This window comes from Notothenia rossii, assembly GCF_949606895.1.
Source record: "Notothenia rossii genome assembly, chromosome: 4".
Lineage (NCBI taxonomy): Eukaryota > Metazoa > Chordata > Actinopteri > Perciformes > Nototheniidae > Notothenia > Notothenia rossii.
This window is the reverse complement of record NC_136902.1, coordinates 53,739,266-53,756,857: the sequence shown is the minus strand read 5'-3', so window position 1 is coordinate 53,756,857 and position 17,592 is coordinate 53,739,266. Positions and strand designations below refer to the sequence as shown.

Here is a 17,592-nt window from a genome sequence, read left to right as displayed (position 1 = left end):
AAAACACAAAGTTGTTGCAGTCTATCTTTCTGTGGCAAATCTACCTGCTCATGTGCGCTCTAATACTGATCACATGTCCCTGGTTTTATTGTGTGGAGAGAATGACCTAAAACAATTTGGATTTGCTAAGGTGTTCTCAGAGATGTTAGTGGATTTAAAAGATTTGGAGGAAAATGGAATAGTTACAACAGGTGGAGACATGGTCAAAGGGGCTCTGTACTGCATTGGGGGTGATAACTTGGGTTCACACGGAATTGGTGGGTTCACTGAAAACTTTAGTCTTTCTAAGTACTTTTGCAGGTACTGTGAAATCACACAAAGTGAGTTTAAGAGTGATGATCCAAATGTATGTGGACCACAGCGCACACCCGAAGGTTACGATTCTGCTGTTGCTGATCTACAAGTTGAAGACAGTCCACACATCAAAGGCATAAAGGCAAACTCTGTCTTCAATGCTCTGACATCTTTTCATGTTTGCAAGCCAGGTCTCCCACCTTGTTTAGGCCATGACATATTTGAGGGTGTCTTATCCTACGATGTTGCACTGTACTTAAAGTATTTTATTAAGAAAAAGAAATGGTTTACATATTCACTTTTGAACCGGTGCATAAAACAGTTCAAGTACAAAGGATCTGATGCTCTCACTAAGCCCTGTGCTGTCAACTCTGACGTATTCAAGCTCTAAGGTCAAGCCATTCAGAACTGGAATTTGTTAAGATTGCTGCCTATATTAATTGGTGACAAAGTGCAAAATCCAGAAGATGATGTGTGGCAATTGGCTCTCCAGCTTAAAGATATTGTTGATCTGATTTGTGCACAAAAGATTTTGTTGTCTCAGGTAGCCTATCTTGACATTACAATCCAAGAATATTTGGAAACAAGGAAGTGTTTCTTTCCTGAGAGTCCACTAAAACCAAAGCACCATTTCATGAGACACTATCCGGCACTCATCTTGAAATTTGGCCCCTTGATTAGAGTATGGACAATGCGTTTTGAAAGTAAACACAGCTACTTCAAGAGATGTGCCAGGCATTTGAAAAACTTTAAAAACATCTGCCTAACTTTATCCGAAGGACATCAGATGTTTCAGGCATATCTTTCAGCTTGGCCAGGATGCAGTCAACTTCTGCAAGTCAAAGACAGTTGTACTTTTTACTCCAGTCTTTACAGTGATTCAATCAAACATGCAGTGGGAGAGTTTGGCTTTTCAGAAAACAATACTAGTGTTTCCACAGACATACAGTATAAAGGTACATCATATAAAAAAGGGCTTTTCCTTGTGTCCAAAAATGACGAGTCCATGGATATCGGAGAACTGCTCATTATTTTAATTCAAAATGATTCAGCTGTGTATTTTGTGATGGATATACATAAAGCTGACTATCATTCTGAATACCACCTGTACTCTGTGACAAAACAGAATGCAAGGTTGCAATGTGTTAACATTAATGAATTGGTAGATTTTTATCCGTTACCATCATACATTGTTAACGGGCACCAAGTCATCCCGCTGAAAGAGAGTTTGTTGTCAAAATAAACACGATATTGGCTACTGTGGTGTTGAAACCATTCTAACAATGCACATGTATGCTTAGGGAAAATTATAAAATAAGTGACAGCAGTTTTTGTTCTGCAATACACAGAAATAAAAAGTATACATCCTCAATCACACCCTATACTCAAATTACAGGTTCCTCTTATCTGTATATAATGTATGAATAGTATTACTTGACTAAATGTCTAATTATCTTTGTCTTTCATTTGTAATTTTGAAAACCGAAAAGTGTCGTTCTTCCATGATTCCAGAGATGGAGAAAACATTTATACGCAGTGCCATCACTGAGGTCTTGCCTGACCTTCCAGAGATGACAAATGATATTCTGGAAGAGACTTTACAATCCCTTGGGGTGGAGACCTATGAGGATTTCCAGTTTGTTAAGGAAGCAGATTTGCTGTCAGCTTTGAGGCCAATTCAAGCCAGAAAAGTCCTTGCTGCTTGGAAGCTGAGATGTATACTTGTGACTATTGTAGTACAGGATGCAACCAGTGCCCAAAGTGGCCTGCATAAAAGATCAATCAGAAATATAGAAACATTAAAACGGTGTTCCTCATAACTCTTTTTGTTTGTATGTGTGTGTTTTGCAGGCCAGACTCCTGAATCCAGCAGCTCATCTGTTGGTGGCTCAGGCCCAGGACCTTCTGCATCCTTGACGTCCTATTCACTCAGAAGTTCATCCTCAACCTCTTCCAACAGCTGCAAAAGCCCTGATATAGACTGGATGGATAGCTTTGTAATACCGTGGGATAAGTTCCCAGAGGAACTGATGCAGACACTGGAGAGAGGAAAACGACCTAGTCCACACATGAGAAGAGAGATGGTACGGATTCTGGTGTGTGAAATGAAGCGAAAAAGTACTTGCTTAAGTAAAAGACACACTATTGAAGTTGCAAAAAAGATAGTGGCAAAGTATCCTACGTCTCTTCAAGACATAATAGAGGGAGACGTGATCGGGCCAGGGTATCACTCTCTGGTCAAGCAATTGCAAACTAGGATAGAGAATGTGAAGCAATCCACGACACCAAAAATAAGAAAACGAAAGAATCGCACCGACGAGTCAGACACAGATGAAGTCCCTCCAGAAAAGAGAGCAGCAATCCAGGAGACTTATGGGTGCATTAAATGGGATTTAAAATTCCTGCCCCTTGGAGAGACCGAAGAGAGTCAGCAGGAGAAAAAGGAAAAACTGAGGGTGATGTCCAAGCAAACTGATGCAAATCCAGAGGAGGTCAAACTTCTAATGAAGTCAACGTTCTACACGCAGCGTAAACAAGTCAACCAGGGGGAAAATATAAAATCCCTCTTGCAAGAGTGGCCGTTTTGGTTCGACGACCTTGGCAAGGCAGTCCACTTCAAGGAACTCACAGGAAGTGAGCTTCAACAAACTTTCACACGGAATTTGGATCTGAAGGGGAAACGACTCCTGAACTACATGAATACTGTTGCTGGGTACAAGAGCAAAAGGTTGTTACAGGCTTTAACCAAGTTTAAAGTGATGAGAGGAGAGCTAAGTGGTTGTTCTGAAGACGTCAAAGACATGGTGCTGCTTCTACTGTCCCCCTTTTTTTTGAGAAGGAAGACACAATGTTCTGTTATGTGGAGGACACATGCCTGGCAGGGGAAGTACAGATGGACCAAGTTCAGTTGACTCCCACCATTGTTGTGTGTGAGAAGTAAAAACGTTCACTCTACTTTTTTCTGTTCTTTTTGCCACCTCTTTCTCTCTTTTCTGTCTAATTTGAGACGTTGGTTGCACAATGTTTTTTGTTACTGTAAGCTCGTAAAGGGCTAGTTTGGATGCTTATGGATACTTATCCATAGTCAGTGTATTACTTACATGTCTTTGGAGGAACAGGCAGGAGTACGGGTACGTATGTAAAGCTGTGGATGGGTGCAGCAGCGAAACGTATTTTAGCCACCTAAAAATTCAGTTTACGTCTACGCTATATTTATAATATTGTCACAAATTACCCTGCTGCTTTAGTCCCAATCCGAAACAACTGAATCAGAAACTGTATAGCTGTCATTCTGACAGCAAGGTAGAGCTTTGAAAATATTCTTTAATATAGCATACACTAAGAGTAATATTGTTTTAGTTTTTTTGGTGGCTTAACTATGTCCACAGCAGTGCATTGCTTAGCTGTCTGCTGGTTCTCCTCTCTGTTTCTCCTGTAGCTCCTACAACCCCCCTTCAAACAATATGAACTATCTCCTAAAAGCAAGTCAAATTGACATTACATTTATCTCCCCTTAACCTGCAAATACACATACATACATTTTTGTATTGATGGTGAGCAATTTAACAGACCTTAAAATGTAATAACATGTGTGCTAAAATTGTTTTGTGAAATGTTTCAGGAAGACAAGTCTTGTTTTAATTTAGTTTGAATTGTGTTTTTCTTCTTTTTTAGGACGATCATGCTATTCTTCAAGGCGATTCATAATGAGTGTTGATCGAAACATAGTACAGGACAACATCCCCTCCTTGGTTTCTGCCCTATCCATGATGTTTGGGAGCTATTATTGCTTCAACATCGCCTACCCGTCAGAGCTGGCGTCCACCCTGGGGTCTGTCCAGAGGTATGTGTTTTTTGGGATTGGTTTATCCAACAATTTCTTTTATTAAACTGCAACAAATCTAAAGCAGTTGCTTCAGTGAATTGGGGGTTAAGATAATTGTCATTTTGGCTTCAAAATAAGATTGATGTGAAGTTTTTTGTTGTTAGGCAAGCTATTTTATTATTAATTCTTTTGTTTGTTTGTATTTTAAGTTTTTTTTTCTCCATCAACCCAGAGAAGGGCACCAAAGTGGAAAAGACACGCGCATCCCGTCTTCAGGTGAACCTGAGAGTCCTCACCTTGATACAGGAACTTTCGGACCATGAGTGGCGTGATGTCTGAATATGGACAGTAAGATCAATGGCATGTGGCGATGTGCCCAAGTTACAGTTTGTTTGATTGTTTAAATCGTATTTAAAATTTGAAGTGCCTTTTTTTTATGTTCTTTTAACTAATTTTAAAATATGCAATATGTAACTCTCAAAATGTCAAACTATTCTTTTAAGGTCATTGTAGCCACTCTTGGGGTTTGCTGTTACAAAGTGAAGTTGCTTAAACAATCTTCGGTTGGCTTATGTCAGCAGGGTGTCCGCGGGGTCTTAAAAAGTATTAAAAGTTGATAAATCAATTTAGCGAAAATTAAGGCTATTAAAAAGTATTACAAAGTATTAAACGGCATTTTCCAAGGTATTAAGAAGGTCCATAGCAACGACAACATGAAACACCCTTTAATTTACTGAAACGACATGTCGGGAAACCCCCCCAAAGCTGCCCCATGCATAGCGCGCCGTAAAATGCTGCTTATTATTTTAATTTTCGTTGCCTTGCTCCGCTCTGTGGGGGGGGGGGGGGGGGGGGGAACTAAACGACTACGGTAACGGGTCCCAAGGTGGGTAGACCGGCATACGCAACGCTCTGGGGGTCCAACGGCTCCGTGTGTAAGCCCTAGTGATCATTTTCTGATAACGATGAAATAGCCCGCCTCCCTCTCCCCGCGTCTTCTGCTGCTGCTGGGCTGTCAGAAGAGGGGGAGGAAAATAGAGGCAGGCACCGTTTATTAAATATTATTATACAGAGAACAGAGTCGTTATCAATTTGTTTTAAAGCTCAATAAATAACAAAGAAGACTTCTGACCGGCACTTTTCTAATTTTGTACGGAAGATTTAAACTTTAAAGGACATGTTGACCGGCGGAAAAACATTTTTACGGAAACTCTGCCGCACGGTCCCCTCGTTCCTTGGAAGAGGCGGTGAGGTGGGTGTTTTTGATCTGCTGTGGACTACCGGAGAGATATACAGCAGGAGAACACGCCGTCCACCGCGGAGAATAAACAGAAGGGCAACCATGGCAACCATGCTCCGGGGTCTTCTTCGCTGCTTTTGATGTATTTCGGGCGGCAGCAGCGCCACTTACAGGCCTGGCATATGTACTACATCGTTTCCAGCATTTCCAGCGGTCTAGTGTGAACGGACACATTAATGAATCGAATGCGTGTGAACGGAAGCCTTTTTTGCGCTTGCGTATGAGTTTTACCGTATGCGTCCTCGTGGGGCCGGGGTCTAAGCCAAACTATATCCGGTCACAGAGATCTGCTATTTTAAAGTAAAGACAACACATATCGACCCTAAATATAGTCTATATTAAGAACGAGAAAAGTCATAACATATATATCCTTTTTTGTAAACATATGACAAATGTGTGAGGGTGATGACGTCAGAGCATCGTCCTATGTGCAAGGGCTTAGCCCCGGACAGCCCCCAGCCCAATTTAACCCCTGGGTATTTGTGAGGGAGCTCCTATATGGCATTACCCCGCTGAAGCTCACCAAAGTTTAACATATTTCATAGTTCAAAGTTTTGTCAATTGTTTTGTTTATTGGTCAAATACTGGTTTCTAATGGTTTCTGAGGAGTTTTACTGGAATGAAAGAGCACAGAGTCTACAGAAGCAAAAAAGCAGCATACTGCATTAAACCTGACCTTCACAGAGAGGTTGAAGTTCATGTGGAGAGGAGGCTTCAGTAGTCTGTCTGCACTCTGTTTAGTTTTGCTATCTTACAATCAATATAGTAAATGTGAAGTAAAGTGTGTTGCCAATGTAACCGGTTAGAACTCAAAGTTGCGATGAGGTCTTAACATGTATGGAAAGGGTCTTAAAAGGTATTAAATTTGACTTCAGGATTCCTGCATATACCCTGGTCAGGGGTCTGCAACCTTTTTGATCAAAAGAGATAGGGATGTCCCGATCACCTTTTTTTGCTTCCGATTCCGATCATTTGATTTTGACAATTTGCCGATACCGATTTTTCCCGATCCGATCTTTATGCAATGCATTAAGAGAAAAAAAAGAAAAAAAGCATTCAAGTGGTCCCTTAAGGTTATTTTTTTTAATTTAAATTGGATATTCTATCCAACATGGATATAGCTTCTTTTTTTCACAGCAGCATTGGATCCGTTCAGTTGTGCAGCATTGGATCAAAACAAAGCTTTCAGTACTCGTTAGCTTACTGCTACAAATACACACTGCGCCCTGCCCACTCTGTTGCCAGATTTGAGAGAAATAAGCAACCAGGTCTATGAAAACAAGCCCCAAAGAAGCAACACATACATGATGTTCTGTCATTTGAAACCAAACTAAGGCCTCAGGATGACTTTAAGACTCGAACATGGTCATTTTTGTTTTGTAACATTGAATACAAAATAAAAATAAAAAGTATTTAAAAAAAAAAAATCCCGATCCCCGATTTTTTTCGCCCGATCTTTTGAAAATCACGTGATCGGCTCCGATCCCTAATCACGTGATCGGATGGGGACATCTCTAAAAAGAGACATTTTGCTCCTTTTTCCCAAAAAAAAAGTGTGTCTGGAGCCGCAAAACATATTTCATAGCTTGATAGCTAATAAAGTTGTATTTATTGTTATATCAGACAAAAACTACAGTTTTTTTGCATTTATTAGGCTATTTATTGTGTTATATAAAACTGTTAACCTCTAATAAGAAACAAAGAACTCCTATAAGGAGAATTAAAAATAATACACAGGCCTACTTTAAAATAAATTAAACACAGCAGTTGGGGAGTCCTCTGCACATTTGAAGGAAACAAATATAAAATGTGCCCACTTTGAAATAAATAAAACATATAGCTGCACCCTAAAAAGAGTTAACGGTAGGGTAGGTAAGAAGGGAGAAACCAGCTCGAGTGCGCTAGAATTTGAAAATACACAACCGGGAAAAATCTGCCTCTTCCTTCAGACTTCCTTACAGAGCCCCTCCTCCAACACACACGATCGCGCACATGACCAATGAGGGCACGAGATAAGTTTGTGCACAGACGGAAGGCTGACAGGCAGATAGGCCATCCGGTTACTTTAGCTGGGCCGGCTCAGATGATTGGTCCTGATTTTTACAGCGCAACGGCTTCCAGAGATTAATTTGTGTATGTATTTATTTGTCAACGCATTTAATATATTCATTGCTATCGGGATGTTAAGAGCATTCCATGGAATATAACAAAAAATATTTTCTGAAATAAATTACATACCCCATTGAATTATGACTGAAGATCGTCAGCTGTCTTCCTCTCCCGTGTTGTTCCTCGATACGTAAAGGCTGCAGCACCTTTGACAACTCTACATATCAAACATACCGGTAAACCAGCATCGTTTGCTGTGAAAGCATATAACTCTGTCCACGCAGAATTAAATCCTGTGTTCCTCCGGTACTTTTCTTTGATTTATCCATAGTTCGCTCATCGAGCCGGGGGTCAGGTTATTCACCCGCAGGAAAAGGCGCTGGCGCGGGACCGTAGCAGGATATGACGCATATTTTAGTTGACCTAATTAAAACCATTTTGTTTTTTATTTATGTGTCACAGTATCACCTCAAAATACAAGATACGAAACATTTTTAACCATGCAACAAAATATAAATAGTTCTACAAATACTTTTATTTTAGTTCCTTCTTATTTTTGTCTAAACTCAAGGGAGCCAGAGCAGAGGGCTTAAAGGGCCGCATGCGGCTCGAGGGCCGCGGTTTCCGACCCCAGGCTTATGTGGATGTAAAAGCTCAGGACATTACTGTTGAGTGTAAAAACGTTGACGTGTTACACTCCACTGGGTGGTTTTGTTTTGTTTTGCTTTCCACTTGGGTTTTTGCTTCTGAAGTGAAGGATCTCTGCTGACCCTACCTCTTCACCTATCTCACTTAGACACACACTCACATGTGTTTTGCAACTGTAGCTTCATCACGTACACACTTCCTTTAGCAATGAACATGTATTCAACTAAGACAGTCCCTTATTTTGGCTAAGTTACAGCTTAGTCTGTGGCTGTGACAGTCGAGTATTATATTAAACAGGTGCCCACTATAAGAGATGAGACATATAAAGTAGCCTACTAAAATATTTAAAAACATTATTTCCCATAAATCATTCGATGTGATGTAAGTAACCTCTTAACTTTGTTCAGCTTGAATTTCCTGGACAATGTGAGCTGTTTGTTTATTGTGCAGCCTTAGTTTGTATGTTTTACCAATATGTATGTTGAAAAATGACAGATGTTTTTGATCACTGCTATTATATATAATAAATTCTTGGAAAGGCAAGTTCTTGTTGGAATTTGTTCAACTTTTAATACAGTGGCTCTTGAGGTTTATCTAGTTTTGCATTGTTAAGTGCTTAATCTGTGTACCCTGCATTACATTCTTCACATTTCTGGTAATAGTCAAACATATATATACGAAGGCAGTGTAGTTTAAATGAAATCTTTCAATCTGACTAATGTATAGGAAAACCTTTTTTTCCCACTGAGCAGTAATCTTACAGGCGGTTATATACTATATATTTGAGATTGATATTCATAGAACAGTTTTTTCTGCATTTTAATTGTAATAAATATGTTTTACAGAAAATGTAAATTGCAGTATTTAGATGTTGCTTTCACCGTAAAACACCGCATTACACTGATGCTTTTACAGTTAAACAGTGTTATTTGTTTGGTATTTTTCTGTAAAATTGAATGGGATTCAATGTACAATATAAAACAACTGCATGTAAATCTTACTGAAATAATCAGTTTAATAGCAACGTGATCTTGCTAATTCAGCAGAAAAGGGCTGTTGAAATTACAGATTTAAAATGTAAATTACAACAGTTTTAAACCGTAAAATATACACGTTGTTCTGTGAAGGTGTTTACAGTTTACCATATTTTTTACATCATTATTCTGGCAACAAAGCTGCCAGGTTTTTACCGTAAAAACAACGTTTTGTTTTTTTACAGTGTATGAACAAAATTTCCCAGCAGATAGTGGCGACATTGCAGGTATGTCCAGTCACAAAAGTTACTTATGTTCTAAATAACAGTGAGATTTAAAGTGATGGAGAAAATATGGAGACGTTCTTTTATAGTGTATGAAATATGTGGTGCTTGAAACATCTAGGTATTTAAATTTATGGAAGAAAGTGGTTTCCTGAAAGCGTTAATTGGAGTAAACATGTTACAGTGGGTGAAAACAATGTTTAGGGATATGGTACAATTATTAGAAGACATTAACTGGGCTTGGATGACATTTAACATCAAAGAAAGATAGTATGGTTAGGAAAATAGAGTGGGAAAGATTGGATTTATTTTACCTCAGTGTGTTAGAATTAACTATAGATAATGCGTCCCGAGATCTCTCTCTCTCCGCCTGTCAGAACGCTACGACCCCAACTTCCAAGCAGACAAAAGACCTCACCACGGAAGACTCCTCCTTCTCCATCGAACAGACAGAGAAGCAGAGCTGAACCATCTCCACCTGAGGCATCCAGAACTACAGGTGACATAAAAGGCACACTCTCATCGGTCCCCCACAGGACATGAAGTTCCAAGCTGAGCCACAAGATTTGGACACAAGAGCAGAGTGTGGGACATGAGAGCGGAATACGCCCTCCATGCAACAAAGTAGAGACTGTAAAGGAGGAGATGAAAAGCAAAGCAGTTGGGCCACTCAAAAGAGTTACAGCGGAAGGATCCAAGAGCAGATGGACTGAGGAGAAGGTGGACGGAGGAGAAGACAGGTCGGAGGAGTTGGCATGGTCCGGCAGAACGTGAGGGGGTCGTGGCTTGACAACCAGAGGGGGAGAGAAGGAAAACGGGAGTGAGTGAGTTTACACATAAACATTTTATTCACCAACGAGAAATACGTAAAGAAAAAGATTTATTAGCCATGAATTAATCAATTGGTGAATTTATAAAGAAAGAAAGAGGAAACTATTAAATAACCCTAAAAACACACTGAGGGTAGAACATATTATTCAATCTTTTCATCATATGAACAAATTATTCTTTAAGAGTTTTTTATTCATGTGTGAATTTGGGGAAGATTGAATTTGTTACAGTATAGACCTACAGTTTAAAGGGATGGTTTTAGTAACCACTCTATAAAAGCAGACAAATCTTTATTTGTATAGAAAATGTTAAAGGTAGAGCTAGTACCAAGCCAAAGATAGTATTCCAATCTAGAGTATTGATTTCTCCATTGTAGCATGGTTATTACCTCAGGAGGGAAGATTAAGGTGGAAATAACATTTGTTTTCCGTCCAAGATGTAGAGTTTTAAAAAGACACTGGGCAAAGAGAGATTGCTCATTTTAATTTAAAAAAAACTAATATAATTGGGAGTAATACATGCGGGGCCTTGGATCACTCATTGTGATGGTGCATATTTTACAACAAATATCGTTTAGGGAGAAGTGGTCGCTTGACCCACCCTGCAGATGTTTTAAATCTTACTTGCAGCTTCAGAGGGAGCGCACGGCACCAGAGTATGAGTTTTAAAAGACAAGCGCCACCAGCTCCTAAAGGTCATCCATTCAATCAGTGATGACCTGACATTTAGAGATGTTATTTAAAGGAGAAACATATCTGCCATAAGTGAAAATTCCTGAATTGAACTGCAAACCATTAATGAAATGACTTCTGTTTTAAAGTCCTTGTTAAAGGAGGGAGTAATTATCACATGCTCGGGCACCCAAGGTTCCACACACTAAAGGGGTTAGCATAGCTATTTAAGTAGACCAGAATTGAAAATAAATGAGTATAATGCGTTATTGATATTCCACCGGTTCTCACACCATTTCAGGGACTTTATCACTGCATTAGAACAGACCACCCAAAGGTACTTAGTAGGAACATTTAAGTGATGAAATTCTACAACTGTTGTAACTGACCAAAATCTTCTCCCAGAAATGACAGTCTCGAATGCCGTACCCCAGAGTAGAACGTACCGATTGATCACGACGGCCCCTTCTAGAGACCATATTACTTTCATACCTTAAATGGTATGAAAGGAGGGAGGGTACATTTCTCATGAGGAGACAGTTACAAATGCTAGCAGAACAAGACGACCCACCCCGTATACAGATGTTGATGACAATGATGAGTTAGTTTAAATGATATGGATGTTCGGAGATGACATTGATCAATGAATGTCCAGCTGATGTGATTCTTTAAATTATGAAATCATGTGAAGAAGTGAGCAAAATAAAATGCTAAAATGGAGTGAATCCATTTCAATTTACTTCATACTATTCCAAGATAGTTTATTTTTATTTTTCCATTTACTTTGCCTATCCAATATATTTTATTTTATTCTTTATTACTTTATACTATTCTAATATGGTGGATCTCATGTTGTATAAATCATTGCTATTCTAAAATGGTTTGTTTCTTTTCACTTTGTAAAAACAAGTGCCTTAACAATGAGCGTGGTATGAGAACAGTTTCTGTGAAAGGAGGGAGGAAGAAATGTTCTGATACCAAGCAATTGCTGCTATTTTGAAGAATGATTGAATGTAAACACCAGAAGTTATGCACAAGGGAAAACTTTTATGTTCAAGCACAGGCAAATAATTTATTTAGTATTTTTGTAAAGTTAAGCCTACTGAACCATTCCATTTAGATTGTATGTTTGTAATATGAGTTATGTATTATGCGAAGTTCAGATGAAGAACTCATTGATTTCAGTATTATACACACCTTTTAGGTGTGTAAGGAGGGACTGTTAGAAATTAAAATCAATATTTTATGGCATAATATAGTTTAAACATGCCATCAGTTAAAATGCTGATTTATACTGAAAAAACAGAAGTTTTCGCGCACAATGTCTGATGTCAAGCTTTTATTGTGAAAATGATTAGAGTTTATTTTGAAAAGCTATTTCGGAAGAGATCTCCGAAATACCAACAGACTCTTGACTTCAGGCTTTACGGAAAACACGATTTATAGCCGGTAAAATGTGTTAAATGAAAAGTGATGAAAGAGAATATGAGGAGGAGAGGCGTGTTTATGTGCATGTTGAATGTAAAAGGTCTGAGTCCTCTGTTTAAACGCAATAACGGGAGTGATTAAGACGTGGAGGACCGGCCCCCAGCTGCGCCAACCGGCTGACAAGGAGGAGCCAGCAGAGGAGATCTAGCAGCTGGAAACCAGGGGCTCGCTCTCTTCTCTTCCCTAACGAGGAGCGGATCACAGCTGTTTGTCTGACTGAACAATATCATGCTTGTGACATCCCCGCGCCTTTTTTAAATTAAAGTACCCAATTGAACCTTCACAGAGACTCCATTTAGTCTCCTTTTAAAGCTTCTCTCCTGGACGGGAGAATAACGAACTAAGTTTACAGCGGTTTGACGTATGACAAAATTGCTCCTTTCCCTCTGAATTCCTGCCCTTATGTCTCGTAAAACATATCAAATCCTACATTCACTTTTTAAATTGTAATTTTCAAGCAAGTTTAAGCATAAATGTAGAAGAAGAAAAAACAACCTGCAAGATGCTCTTTAAGTGAAGTGACGAAAAGGGATAATTGCCAGGTGGCTGCTGAGAAAATGGCCAAGACTTTCTCTCTTCGTAGGCAACACATAATCTTTGAAGCCCCTGCAATCAAGGACTTCATGGAGCGCTGGCCTGCATTATTTGATGCAACACAGGTAAAAAATGTGTTTTATATTTTGTATTTAAAGTATGATATTGATTGTTTTGTAGCCAATTGACTACATGTTTTTGATTTATTGATTTCTCCCTCTTCAGGCAGCTATTGGTTACACTTGCAGTATAGTATTGCATGTAGTCCCCTGTATCATGAAAGCCTGTAATCTGCTTGTAACAACTGTTAGTTTGCTTTAGCAGGGGTTTTACTTTCTAAGTGACCAATATGGAGAGTGACTTGGAATGGAAAACGAGTCAAAAAGAATGCGTAATTTCAGTGACTTGCTTTACCACTGTATGTCAGTTCATACTGATGTAGGAGTTGTTTCTCTTTAACTAATATGTTGTAGTATAAATGAAGGCAGTATATGCGCCAATGAGCAGCTCTCATAGGAACCACACCATTTTACTACATATTTTAGTTTTGTAACTCTCAATGTTTGTAACTAATAAAACTCATTGTGTACTTGTACAGCCAGCCAGTCATATTTTGGCATTAAGTGGGGTGCTGCTCTGAAGTTTTTAGTGATATTACCTAGGTATTCCTGAGCTATACACTGTCTTGGGATCTTATCCATTGTATCTTTGTCTTGTGATTTTTTACTAAAAGGGCAAAAGGCTAGACCTACTTTGGTTGAACTATGTGGCTGCGCCCCTGCTTTTGACAAATAGGTGTGCGATTTGACATGCCAGATTGACCGAAAATTCTAAATATTGGTCATGCTGGTATGATTAGGTAGGCGTGGTGTTACTTGTTGATACGTGGGTTGCGGGGGACCCATGAGCGCTCAGTGCCCAGGGGCCCCTGGAGGTACTAATCCGGCCTTGACTGGGCACAGTGTAAAAACACTGTGCCCAGCATCGCTTTAGCAGCTGGTAATAATGGCTCTGAATTCACTAAGAGTGACAGTTTAAAAAGTATGCAATCACCTAATTCATGATCTCTTATACGCTAACCTATCATTTAATTTGCTTCAAAAGGACACAAAAGAGTTCGAAGCCAGCCTTGATGGACAAGTAATGAATATCACCATTATCAATGAACGATCCACCCAAGGACCTGACCATAAGATGGCAACCGTTGTGGTCGAGGGAACCAAAGTTGTTTAGAGAAAGGATATCCGAAGGTGCTGTGCTTTGCTAATGGGCATAATATATGCTCTGAATCTGAGCTATCCCAAGGAACTTAAATACACTTTTGAAGTGTTTCAGAAGCTGTTCCTTGAACTTGATGGACTGAAAGCCAGTGCCAAAGTGACGAGTCTCAAGTACAGTCTTTTCTGAAAATTCCACTAGTTCCGCAGCATGAGACTTGGCTTTGGCGGTTATGTTCTGCAGAAGAAATTTTTTTTATGTTCTACAGAAAAGCTTATAGTCAAGAAAAGATGGGATTCGTTTGTTTTACTTTGATGCTTTTTTTCTTTTTCTTTTTTCTTTTCCTTTTTATGTTTATTTTCATGGCTCTGTTGTTTAAGTTATCTTGATAAACCTTTTTTGGTTTCTCCTGTGTGGGTGTACGGGTGGAGGGAGGGAGGGGGGAGTGTAGTGAGTGTACTGTGATGTTACAATGTAAATGAAATGGCATAGATTATTGTACATAATGAAATAAAAAGACTATAAAAGAAAATATGGGATGATGGCATTAGAGAGCAAAACCCAAAGGCACTGAAAAGCTAGTTTATGGCTTAACCGTACCGTGGCTGTAAACAACTTTGTTATATATTTTGTAAAATGTATGTGTGATCTGCAGATTGGTGGCCAGTTATTTTTTTAAACCTTTATTTACATTTTTTGGAAAGTTTGTTACTGTAGTTTAACAAAAAGTTACATTTGTGGGGCAATTTAAATGTTTTTTCCTCAAGGTTTAAATATCATGTGTTGAAATACACAACTGCAGTTCACAATAAAAAAGCTACTTGCCTATCATTTTTGGATTGTATATCTGGAGCAACTTAATTTATAAATGGTTGTCAACTTAAAAACTTGTATCCCGAATAAGGATAATTAAGTACATACAACTTAAAATTCCTTTTAAATAACGTGGTGAAACTAATAGGAACAACTTCATTTTTTGAGTAATCAACTTAAAAACTTGTATCCCGAATGAGGATAATTAAGTACATACAACTTAAAATTCCTTTTAAATAACGTGGTAAAACTAATAGAACAACTTCATTTTTTGAGTAATCAACTTAACTTGTATCACGAATGAGGATAATTAAGTACATACAACTTAAAATTCCTTTTAAATAACGTGGTAAAACTAATAGAACAACTTCATTATTTCCACCTTAATCTTCCCTCCTGAGGTAATAACCATGCTACAACTTACAAATTTGTGTTTATGCTACCAATTATGAAGTAAGTGGTCATTAAAAACACCTCTGATTGTAGAGGAAAAGCCTTCTCCCCTAACTCAAATAACTTTGTTGCTTTAACTCAATAAACATCGATGCAAACTATTGCGTTGATTTTCTTTGTTGAGCCAAGGCATTTGTTTTTAGAGTGTACCTTCAGACAGCCTACAAGTGAAGCACGCGTTGTTTACTCACAGTTTGAAAGTAGCGTGGAGAAGTCTTTGGCTGTGGAGCTGTGATCCGCCCAGGATAAAATGGGATACGACTTCTGCGGCCTGTTCTTGTTGTCAGTCTTATATTTGTATCATGTATCGTTATTAATATGATGTCGAGTTGATTTGAGACCCGTTTATACTTTCATACCGTCTGTTAGTGAAACATACAGTCTGTATGAGTTGTTTACACCCATCTCCAACGCAGGAGAGCTGTGGTAAACTGTGATCCGCTCAGATTAAACTGTGATACGACTTCTGTGGATATCAACTAGCGATCATGTTTAATATTAAAGATTACACACATGTATCCCTTATCAAAACGGTATTCTGCACTTTGCCACACTTATCCAGATAAGATGTGACTGTTTACTTGGTTAAATTTCGATACAGCGACACCGAATGACGAGGGTACTCATAGGCTACGCTGAGAACTAGAAACACATATATTCATACTTTTTCACAATGTTGTTAACATGTTTTCGTTTCTAACTTAACGTGTATGCGTTTATCCATGTGGTCTTTGTTCTCATGTGTTTTCTCTATTTCTGTGTAACTTGGTAATATGAATATGAATTACTTGTTATTGTTGTATTTCCACGACAGGTGATGATTGTAGCTATTACATAACGAAACACATGGCCTGATCTGCATATGTGAACTTAATGTTTGCACTAGAATACATAATACGTAAAATGACCACTTAGCACAACATAATGTAGGCTCGCAGGCTGATAAACTAGAATATCTGATCTCGGTGGGTCTTAATGATGGTCAGTATATACTATTTCAGAGCAAATGCCTACTATAATATTTATATTATATGGCTTAAAGTGTACATACATTCGCTCACATTATAAAAGATGATCGGGTTGAATTGTTCTGACTCTTTTAAAAATGTTAATGTGAGAAAATAACGTGTGATGATAAAATACATCGTATTGATCCGTGGCTCACTCATAACGCGCAAGGCGCTAGGGAATTTTTGCTATTGGGACTCGGGTTTGAGTCCAGCATGAACTTTTTTGTTATTTTCATGTCGATGGACACTGAATAATATTTTTGAATAGAGCTCATAATATTGTTTGCCGAGAACAAAATTAACGATCAAGCAGCATATTAAATTCTAAATATCCCTGCAAATGTAGCAATGACATTTCTGCTTCTATCTTTGCAAAACGAGTAAACAGTCCAATTTGATCTGGATAAGTGCGGCAAAGTGCAGAATACCGTTTTGATAAGGGATACATGTGTGTAGTCTTTAATATTAAACATGATCGCTGGTTGATAACCACAGAACTCGTATCACAGTTTAATCTGAGCGGATCACTGTTTACCACAGCTCTCCACGCTGCGTTGGAGATGGGTGTAAACAACTCAGACAGACTGTATGTTTCACTAACAGATGGTATGAAAGTATAAACGGGTCTCAAATCAACTCGACATAATATTAATAACGATACATGATACAAATATAAGACTGACAAGTGAACAAGCCACAGATCGTCGTATCACAAGTTATCCTGGGCGGATCACACCTCCACAGCTGAAGACGCTGCTTTCAAACTGTGAGTAAACAACGTGTGCTTCACTTGTAGGCTGTCTGAAGGTATACACAGGTCTCAGATGGACTTGGTATCACATTAAGAATTATATTCAGTAATAAGTCTGGCAAAAATAAATGGTTTGAATGATTTATTCAAGCTTGCAATGTTTTGAACACACATCCCGAGTCACCTCATGTGTCTTTTTGTAGTCCTCGCTGTACGCGTCCGCATATCGGCATCGCAACCACAACCTCACACACTGGTACTGAATGTGCATCAAAGTGTTCCTATGGAGCCAAATATACCAAAAGATTTATGTAAACGACAGAAGAAGTGATCAAAATGTGTATTTCCTGGTTATTCGACAAAGGCCACGCCCCTGATACATCTGCCT

At 38.7% G+C, this 17,592-nt stretch overlaps 3 protein-coding genes across 5 annotated transcripts in view; 1 reads left to right on the top strand and 2 right to left on the bottom strand.

Moving 5' to 3' along the window:
- The window catches only part of LOC307035383 (uncharacterized protein), a gene marked incomplete at its 5' end in the record, with an annotated part of 33,534 nt that extends 25,910 nt beyond the window's left edge, over positions 1–7,624 (top strand). Inside the window, one exon of the mRNA XM_079674605.1 lies at positions 2,146–7,624. Within this exon, the coding sequence (XP_079530731.1) occupies positions 2,146–3,206 (1,061 nt within the window). The 3' untranslated portion in view covers positions 3,207–7,624. The remainder of the gene's footprint in view (positions 1–2,145) is intronic.
- LOC307035385 (uncharacterized protein) overlaps positions 1–17,592 on the bottom strand; it is a 464,943-nt gene that overhangs the window by 393,009 nt on the left and 54,342 nt on the right. The window lies entirely within an intron of this gene.
- LOC307035386 (uncharacterized protein) overlaps positions 1–17,592 on the bottom strand; it is a 65,395-nt gene that overhangs the window by 19,203 nt on the left and 28,600 nt on the right. The window lies entirely within an intron of this gene.